Source organism: Prionailurus viverrinus, chromosome D3 (assembly GCF_022837055.1).
Source record: "Prionailurus viverrinus isolate Anna chromosome D3, UM_Priviv_1.0, whole genome shotgun sequence".
Lineage (NCBI taxonomy): Eukaryota > Metazoa > Chordata > Mammalia > Carnivora > Felidae > Prionailurus > Prionailurus viverrinus.
The window spans coordinates 27,864,966-27,874,581 of record NC_062572.1 but is presented as its reverse complement, the minus strand read 5'-3'; the positions used below and the strand labels follow the sequence as shown (position 1 = coordinate 27,874,581).

The following is a 9,616-nucleotide window of genomic DNA, read 5'->3' as shown; positions in this document are numbered from 1 at the left end:
AGAGCGGGCTTGGCCCCCAAGCTGCTTATTTGCAGTTCTTCTCTGTGGGGGACGTCCTGGCCTGGGCTCGAGTGTGGAAGGGGCTTCTGGAAGGCTGGGCGTCTTCTCTGGAGAAGGAGTTCAGGTGTCTCCTGTTCACTGGAAACACGCAGGCTGGGGTCACTGCTCCTCCTGCGGGAAAGGGGAAGAGAGTGCCAACTTTCCAGATGTTCTGGAAAACGTTTTCTGACGTTCTCACCAGGGAAGAAATCTTCCCTGCTGCTGCCTATCACAGTGCCTGAGTTTCTACCATTATATGCTCACTTCTTCGTCTTCTCGTAGCATGAGTCCATCACAGATATGGGCGCTCATGGGGAGTGGGGGAAGGTCAGCAGCAGAGGGGCATTCTGGGTACTGGGTGCCCGGGGGGAGGGGGTCTTGAGGACGAAGTCGGGGTGAGGGCCTGGGGTTACAGGAGACTTTGTGAGTGGGGTTTGTGGCCCGCACTTTGCTTTTGATCGGGAAATTTCTGCATGATATGGATGGGGCTGCATTCTGCGTGGCTCCCTTTGTCCGGAGCTGAATGACTGGGACCCACCTGGGGCCCCGCTTGAAGCCCCAGTTTATCACCGCTTTCTTAGCAGACCTCGATTTCCCCTCCGGAGCAGTCCTGGGCACCAAAAAATGAAGCTAAGGATGGGAAGTCAGACAGCCACTTGTGGACCCTGCTGCTCTGGGACATCCTGAGACAGGGATACCAGAAGGCTTGAGGGCCGGAGTGGAGGGGCCCCGAGGCACCCAGGGGAGAAAGCAGAGGACCCAGAGAGGTCCTCACTGCCGCTTCCCACATATCTTCCAGGTCTTTCCTGCACAGGACCACCCACCATGGCCTCAGACCACCAGACCCAAGCGGGCAAGCCACAGCCCCTCAACCCCAAGGTGGGTATGATGCAGGGGAGGGTGGGGGGGCACGCAGAACTCCTCCTCCAGACTCAGTTTCCCTTCTGTAAAGTCCAAGTGGGTGTCTTCCTTCCTGAAGCTCCCGCTCTGTGCCCCTGCCCCTCTCTGGGCTCCAGTCTCCCCCACTTGCACAAGGGGGCAGTGATTCCGCCCCCCTCCGCCCCCGCCCCGTCCCCTGCACCAGCCCACGGCCGGCCAGGATTCCTGACACCAACTTCCAGCTCTGGAGACTTACGTTTCTCTGCCTCACCCCATACCCCATACCCCATTGCCCACAGGGGCTCCCCAGAGCTGGGGCGGACCCACAGTCCCGTGCAAGAGGGGGCTTGTGAACCGAAGGTGAGGTGGGATTCCTGACCTGCTGTGTGACTCAGGCCAGTCACTTGACCTCTCTGAGCCTCAGTTCCCACCTTTGTAAATTGGGGAGAATCGGAATCACGGTGCAAGGTGGGTGTGAAGAGGCAAAGGACACCAGCTTGGCCTGGCCTGCGGTGTCCAGCTAAGACCAGCTATCACTGCCTGCTTTGCCCCCTCATCCTTCTCGCCCTCCTAGGGTCCAATGATGGGGGACTCATCATACCCAGTCTGCACCCAAACCTCTACCAGCCACCATTCCCCTGACTGCCTCTGCCGGGCTCCTTCCCATGGTCCCCCGCTTCAGGGACCCTGGGCAAGGGGTCCACCCAGGCACTGCCCTTTTGTCTGACATGTGGCCTCTCCGGCCAGGGAAGCTTGAGTTCAGAGAGTCGGGATGAATGAGGAAAGGAGGTGTTAGCTTGAGGCGGTCAGGGAGGCCTCTCTGAGGAGGCAACACAGGAGGGGAGACCCGGGTCACCGGCCACATGAGTCGGAGTGGGGGTCGGGGAGAACATTCCAGGCAGAGGACACAGCGAGCACAAAGGCCCAGAGGTGAGACAGAGCTGCATGAGTCTGAGGAGGAGCACGAAGGCCTGTGCAAGCTGTTTAGAGCTGCGCTGGCCCACAGACGTAGAAATCGAGCCCCCATGCCATTTAGCATTTCCCGTAGCCACGGTAAGAAGGTACAAAGGAGCCAGGGAAATTAGTTTGCGTATTCTATTACATGCAATAGGCCTTGGGGCACCTGGGTGGCGCAGTCGGTTAAGCATCTGACTTCAGCCAGTTCACGATCTCGCGGTCCGTGAGTTCGAGCCCCGCGTCGGGCTCTGGGCTGATGGCTCAGAGCCTGGAGCCTGTTTCCGATTCTGTGTCTCCCTCTCTCTCTGCCCCTCCCCCGTTCATGCTCTGTCTCTCTCTGTCCCCAAAATAAATAAACGTTGAAAAAAAATTTTTTTAAATGCAATAGGCCCTAACGTATAATCAATAGAAAAATTATGAGAAAGCCCTTTGGCACTCTTTCTTGACTATCCTAAACCTTCAAAATCTGATGTGTCACCTTCTGTGACAGTGCGTCTTCATTGGGACGGCCTGAGTGCGTCCCTCAGACTTAGGTGGCCAATGAATGGCTGCAGCACTGGCCTGCACACATTTATTTATTTATTTATTTATTTATAATGTTTATTTTTGAGCAAGAGAGTGCGTGAGCAGGGGAGGGGCAGGAAGAGAGAGAGACAGAGAGAGAGAGAGAGAGACAGAGACAGAGACAGGATCCCCGACACGGGGCTCGAACTCATGAACCACGAGATCATGACGTGAGCCGAAGTCGAACGTTTCACCGACGGTGAGCCACCCCGGCGCCCCCGGAGAGCGCGCCTTTAAAGGATTAGATATCGCGTAAAATGTCAGCATCCGTGTGTGGATACATAGCAAGACCGGTCACGGTGACAATACTGAGCTTCCAGGCCATCTGGGGCCGTTCGAATACACGGAGAGGCTGACCTCCCTGGTCCTCCTCCTTGTCTCCCAGGCCAGGGTGATGATACGTTGGCTCCTAATGTTGCTGCTCCTGCTTCTTCTCGGTAACCCTGCAGAGTGCTCAGCCTCTTCCATTTTACAGACGGGCCAGCTGAGGCGCGAAGCAACCCAGTTGCTTGCTGGAGTTGCCCAGCTGGATACGCAACAGGGGTGACATCAGAGCCCGTGTCTCCTGACCCTTCCATGGTCGAGTCAGTGACCATAAAGGCCGAACTGAGCCCATGGAATTTGTCTCTGAGCCCCGCCGGGCCTCCCTGCCCTGCCTTTATCTAGCTAATCCCCGGCCTGGGAGAGAGGGACGTGTTTACACAGCCAGTGCTGACCATGTAGATTGTGCAGCTGCCCTTCCCAGGAGCCTGCTGCCCTGAGCCCGCCTCTCCACCCGGGGCGGGGTGGGGGGCGCTCCCTGGGGGACATGTGGCTGCAAACGCGCTCTGGAATTGTGCAAGGTGGTGGCTGCGAGGCCGTGGCGGGGTGGGGGGGGGGGGCTCCTTCATCTTGCAGAGATTGTGCCTCCCTCATGGGGAGCCTGCTGGCCCCCTTCCCCGGGCTGATGAGAGCCCCCTTAAGGAGGGAAGGCCCCCTAAGAAGTGTCCCAGGGGAGGAGACCTGCAGAGCCCGTGGGGGCTTAAAGAAAAGGCACAGGTATGCGGGGTCTTAGGGGCCAAACGGGGTCAGGTGTGTTGGTGGTGCCAGCCCGGCTGTAGCAGGAGCAGGAGACAGCCCTACCTCTCCTGGGAGCTCGTTAGGGATGCAGAATCTGGGGCCTCACCCCCAAGACGTGCTGCCCCGGAAACCGCATTTTATCAAGGTCCCAGGTGCCTTGTGTGCACGTTGGCTCGCAAAGCGCCGCCCTTAACGGAAACAGCACCAGACAAACTTGGACTCCAGTTTCCACTCTGCCACTTGCCCGCCTGGGATCCGCAGGTTGTCCCTTCGTTCTCAGGGTTCTGCCTCCCCCCCCCACGGAGCAGATACTGCGTGCTCACCGTTGTGCTTCTCTGAGCCCTTCCAGCAACCCCGTGAGGTAGGCGCTGTCACTTCCCGTTTTACAGATGGGGCAGCCGAGGCTCAGCGAGGTGAAATAGGGGCTCAGGAAGGTCTCACAGCTGGCAGGTGCAGGACTGTCTGGCTTTCGCGTTGGGTCTGTGACTCCCGAAAGTGGAGCCCGTCAGGATCCCTCGAGGCTCCCTGAGCCCCCTCCCCGCCCCCAATGCCCTGCTTCCGTCCTCCGCATCATCGTGACGGGTCCCACCCTCTCCTCCTGTCACAGATCATCATCTTTGAGCAAGAGAACTTCCAGGGCCACTCGCACGAGCTCAGCGGGCCCTGCCCCAACCTGAAGGAGACCGGCGTGGAGAAGGCAGGCTCCGTCCTGGTGCAGGCTGGACCGTACGTACCTGGGTGGGGTGCGGGAGGGGGGCTCGCCCGGTGGGAGCTGCCAGGGTGAGGCATATGGAGCTGGGGGGACCTGCCCTCCCCCCACTGTGCTCTTAGACCCTGAAATTTGGGGCAGCTTATGGAGAGAGTTTGTGCTTTGGGGTCACAGAGAACTGGATTCAAATCCCAGCTCGATCACTTTCAGGCTGTGTGACCTTGGACCAAGAACTTCCCTCTCTGAGCCTGGGCTTCCTCCTCCGTAGGATAAGAGGAACCACGCTGAGGGGGAAGGAAAAGAACTCATAGGCAAATCCTGACACGGAGGCCAGGCACCTCCTCGAGGTGGGGAGATAAACACAGTCTCTCTCATGGGCACAGCTGCCTGTCTGTGGCTCCCGGAGCATCTGCACTCTCCTGGGCGGTTTAAAGCTAGACGTCCCAGCTCTGCTTTCACCGTGCCCTTCCCAAATTCTGGCCACGCTGGATGTCAGCAGATTCACCGGCACACTTGGGGGCCGGCAGCCTTGGGCCCCTGACCCCGGAGAGGAGGGCTGGTAGGATCTGATTCTGCCCTGCTCAGGTCACAGAGCGAAACACAGCCTGCAGGGGACTCTCTCCGTGGGTCCTTGACCACTCCTTCTCTGCAAGAGCCTCAGGAATCGGGGGTGGCCCCTGGTGACCCAAGAGGTCAGTGATTCTGGAGGGGTTGGGGGTCCTACATGACCCACACCCCAACTCAGGGTTCTCAGGGGATTCTGCAGAGTTCAACAAGTGCTACTCAAGTTAGGATCTGCCAGAAGAATGGCCCTGCCCGGTCGCCCTTATCCAACACGCTCTGGGCGTCTGTGCGCCCCAGGAGTGCGTCTTCCTGGACGAGGGAGGTTTTGACCATTTAAGCACTGCATCTGATTCTCAGTTGCCCCCCCCACCTTTATTTTTCGCATTTGGATGGAAGAATTTCTCAAACGGACTTTACACTCCCCTGCTGTCTTTTTCAAAATCTAACTTTTGGTATTTTTATTAATGACTGTTTACTGTTCAAAATTAAGTTCTGGATCGCTGAGGTGATTCTGCTCTTGGACTGGAGGTGTCTGGATTTTGATGGGTGAGCTGGGCAAGTGTGAGCCACCCCCCCCCCCCCCACCCCAGGGGGCTCGAGAGACTAAGCCAGGGTCCTGCCAGAGGAAGCCTGGGGTGGCTCGACCTCCCCTCTCTCTGTCTCCACTGCAGCTGGGTGGGCTACGAACAAGCCAACTGCAAGGGTGAGCAGTTTGTGTTCGAGAAGGGCGAGTACCCCCGCTGGGACTCATGGACCAGCAGTCGGAGGACGGACTCCCTCAGCTCCCTGAGGCCCATCAAAGTGGTGAGCCCCCCGTCACTTCCTGCTTCTTCTCTCTGCTGCTTGTGGCCAGGGCTTTAGGGACCAGGAGGGGGCCTTCGCCTCCAGCATCGTGACCCTTCTAATGCGCAGGGTGCGCTTCCTGGCTGTGTGACCTGCTAGAAGCCGTTCGCCTCCCTGGGCCTCAGTTTTCCCATCTGTAAAATGGGGATATTTGACTCTGCGGCCCTGAGATTCCCACATGCCCAGCCTGAGAGTTGCCACATTGCACAACCCCAGGGGGCTCCATTCACAAGACCTCAAAATGCTCTGGTGGGGGTGCTGCTCACATTCTATTCTGTACAGACGGTGCTTTCCGGGGTTGGGAACGCATCACAGAGCAATTGCGCAATAAACAGTAGCCATCGTAAACATGAAAAGAAATCCTGGGATTGGTGTGGAAGAAAAGGTAGTTCAGCTCCTGTTTGTAACTCGTGCCGGTGGGGCGTTCTGGTGCATTTCTGAACCTGATTCTTTACGAGAATGTGAGCTCTTAGGGAGGACAGCGGGCCCAGCAATGCTCAGTTACACTCCCAAGCCTCCCCAGCACAGTCTAGTTCCCCTCAGAGCTTGATGGAAGGTAGGAGAACATTGCATCCCATGGACCCGGGTTCCTACCTTGGCTCTGGTGCTCCCAGCTGTGTGACCTTGGGCAAGCTGCTTTACCTCTCTGAGCCCCGGGTTTTCTCATCTGCCAGAGAGCATAAGAGTATTTAAAGGATTAAAAGGGGATGACTAAGGAAAATGTCACAGGAACAGGAAGATGGGAAGAGATGTGGCGACGAAGGAAAGCCAAAACATCTCAAGTGCCTTTTCGGGGCACCACCAGCCTGTGTCCCTGTATGTGTCGATTGTGGCTGCCTTTTTTTTTTTTTTAAGCAGGCTGAGGCTATGGGGGGGAACATGACCTATCAGAATTGAATGTGCCTTAAAGTGTCGACTCCAGAGTGTCACGTGCAGATAGCTTGTGGGACCTCAACAAACGGCCGCTGTTTACCTGCAGTTACAATTGCACTCGGGTGGCAGGGGTACTGGGCAGAGGGCTGCAGATGGAGTGTGCTAATCCCAACACCGCAGCACGCGGATGGGGCCGGAAGGCTCTCCCTCGCTCCCCCTCCCGCGCTCACTCTCCCTACTCCCTGTCAACAGGACAGCCAAGAGCACAAGATCATCCTCTATGAAAACCCCAACTTCACGGGGAAGAAGATGGAAATCATAGATGATGATGTGCCCAGCTTCCACGCCCACGGCTACCAGGAGAAGGTGTCGTCGGTGCGCGTGCAGAGTGGCACGTGAGTGCAGACCCAGCCCTGCTCACCCCGCCCGGGAGCCCAGACCCTGGGGTCCTGAGTCCCGCTCTGCCCCGAACCCTGCTGATCTTGCACACTCGCGACCTCAGTCTTCCCGCTGGAAAATGGGCGTGGAGATCGCGAGCTTGCGTGTGGCTTTCAGCCCTTGCCGTCCCCTCCAGATCTGCCTCTTGGGCAATACCCTACCTGGGGGGGGGGGGGGGAGAGAAAGCTTGGCCTTAACCTCAGTCCCCAGGAGCGGGACCGTAAATGGTGGTGGGGGTATAGGAGAGGTCGGGATGAGTTGCGTGGTCTTAACAGGGCTACGGGGGGAGAAAGTCCAGCCCGTGCCAGCAAAGTTAAACCCTCTGGGGGTTCACAGAGGGGCTACAGGCAGTGGGGTGCTGCCGGTGGTTGGTTCCAGCTTGCAAGAGCCGACTCTGAAGGTTTCAGAATATCTGTGAGCTGGTTGCTGAATCATCGGTGGCTCAAAACCAGCCGGTGTGGGAGTATTGACACCACAGACATTGGAAAGTGAGACACGCCAAGACCTTTTTCTACCCCGCCCCCCCCGCCCAAGAGAGCTGGTTTGACCCAACACCGACTGGCTTTTCTGGGGTTTGTCAACCTCCGAAAATAGTGTGCACGGCTCTGCGTTCATAGTCCTTTTCGTTTGTGTGTTCACTCGTTACTCAAGTGCTGGAGTCCTGCCACGTGCCAGGCGTCGCGTTAAGTACTCCGTGTGTCGGAGCAGATTCAAGGGACCTGGCTTTTTCTTTGTGTAGCTAACAGTCTAGCTGGGGTCAACGGTTAACAATTTAAGAATCCACACAGATCTGGGCTCCTTCCTTGAGGAAGGGACTGTTGAGCTCAGATCCCAAGAAAGAGTAGGAAGTGCGGTGTGAAGAGAGGAAGGACATTCCAGATAGAGAAGGGCATGTGCAAAGGCCCTGGGGTTGGAGGAGCCTGGTGAGTTGGAGGGACTCTCCAAAGGTTAAAGTGATGGGTGCGCAGAGATATAGTGCACAAGACCACGAGGGAGAGCTGCAGGTATATGCAAGGGTTGTCCTGGCAGGTCCTTGTAGGCCAGGGCTTTGACATTTTGTGTGTGGGGCGGGGGGAGGGGGAGAAACTGTAACTTTCATTAGGTGCTCAAAAGAGTGGAGGATCCCCCCTAAACGGTGCTGACTTCAAATGATGAAGGGATAATGGAGGGGCCCTGGGACCTAGCCTCCTCTCTCGTTTGGCCTTGCAGCCAGGCATGGGGTTGGGATGAGGGTGGACAGAGACAGTTAAGAGACCTGCGTTCTTGTAGGCTGAAGTGGGCTTGAGGTCACCTTTCCCTAGTAGCAGGCCTTCAGCCAAAAGTTGCTTTAGGAGATAGTGATCTCCCCACCAAGAGAAGGAAGCAAGCAGAGGCCGGAGGCCGGAAGGGTGGCGTTCCTGCTCGACAATCAGGAAGTGTGAAATGAACGGGAAACCCACCCTTCCTCACGGCCTAAGGCTGCTTTCCTTCTCTCTCTCTTCGTCTGCTTCCCCTCCGCCCCGCAGGTGGGTCGGCTACCAGTACCCTGGCTACCGCGGGCTGCAGTACCTGCTGGAGAAGGGAGACTACAAGGACAGCGGTGACTTTGGGGCTCCCCACCCCCAGGTGCAGTCCGTGCGCCGCATCCGCGACATGCAGTGGCACCAACGGGGCGCCTTCCACCCCTCCAACTAGTGCTCCCCTGTTCCTCCTTCCCAGGGGCTAGGTCTGCTGCCCAGAATCCCCCCACACCCCCTGGCGAGTGAATAAAGTGTGACTTGCAATTTGTGCGTTGCATTGCCTTTCGTCTCCAGCGGGAGCTGGGTGCTGCGGGCAGGCGGGCGGACGTGCCTTTGTGCGTGAGAGAGAGAGCGAGAGACCCTGAGACCGAGAGAACCAGAAAATGTCTGGGCTGGGGCACGACAGCAGAGCCTTCGCCGAGACTCACAACTCTGCAGCTACTTCGCTGTGTGGTCTTGCGCCTGTTGTCCAAACCCTCTGAACCTCTGCTTCTTCGCCTGGTTCGCCACCACCTTTGCCGCGTGAGCGTGAGTGGCTGGCTCGGCTGACCTCCTGGCTCCCTCCCACGTGGCTGCTGAGTTCCCTCAAGGTCGGAGTGCAGGTGAAGGTGGCTCCAGGCCTTAAAGGTGCATCCACTGCCGGCCATCTCCCCATTAGCGTGTTATCCCCCTTGAGCCTGGCCCTTTTCTTCCATCCGCCAGAGGGACCCACAACCCAGCAATCCCTCCCGTCCCGGAGAGAGGTCGTAATTACCTGTTTGTGCGTTTGTGTGCTCATTTGTCCCTCTGTTCGCTATTTGGATGGTTCGGTCTGGATTCTAACGGCTGTTCTGGAGCCCCGGCCAGTGACGGGGGCTCAGACACATCATTCTACCTCTCAGCCCCTCCATGGGTCTACCTGGAAAGAATGGGGGAAGAAACAGTGCCTCCCTCACTGGGTCCAGTGAGGATGAAATGAGCTAACCCAGGCCCTCTCTGTATAAACGGGGATCATTTGCTGGCTGCCTGCAGTGCAAATGTCTGTTCCCAGGGCACAGATTCTCTTCACTTTGTATTTGGTCTCCTTTGTTTTAGTGTTTATATTTTTGAGAGAGAGAGAGACAGACAGCGGATGAGCAGGGGAGGGGCAGAGAGAGGGAGACACAGAATCTGAAACAGGCTCCAGGCTCTGACTGTGAGCACAGAGCCCGAC

The 9,616-nt window shown here is 57.5% G+C and overlaps 1 protein-coding gene across 1 annotated transcript; it reads left to right on the top strand.

Moving 5' to 3' along the window:
* Window positions 1-864: 864 nt before the first annotated feature.
* Window positions 865-8,599, top strand: CRYBB2 (crystallin beta B2). The gene is made up of 6 exons (XM_047828295.1): window positions 865-918; window positions 3,701-3,859; window positions 4,106-4,224; window positions 5,443-5,575; window positions 6,740-6,882; window positions 8,431-8,599. Exons 1-6 carry the CDS (start codon window positions 865-867, stop codon window positions 8,597-8,599), a joined length of 777 nt encoding a protein of 258 aa, XP_047684251.1.
* The last annotated feature ends 1,017 nt before the right edge of the window (window positions 8,600-9,616 follow it).

Coding starts and splice junctions, on each gene's coding strand:
- CRYBB2 (XM_047828295.1), top strand. CDS start 865: ATGGCCTCAGACCACCAGACCCAAGCGGGCAAGCCACAGCCCCTCAAC. Junction 3,860..4,105: donor CCTTCCAGCAACCCCGTGAG/GTAGGCGCTGTC, acceptor CTCCTGTCACAG/ATCATCATCTTTGAGCAAGA. Junction 6,883..8,430: donor GTGCGCGTGCAGAGTGGCAC/GTGAGTGCAGAC, acceptor TCCGCCCCGCAG/GTGGGTCGGCTACCAGTACC.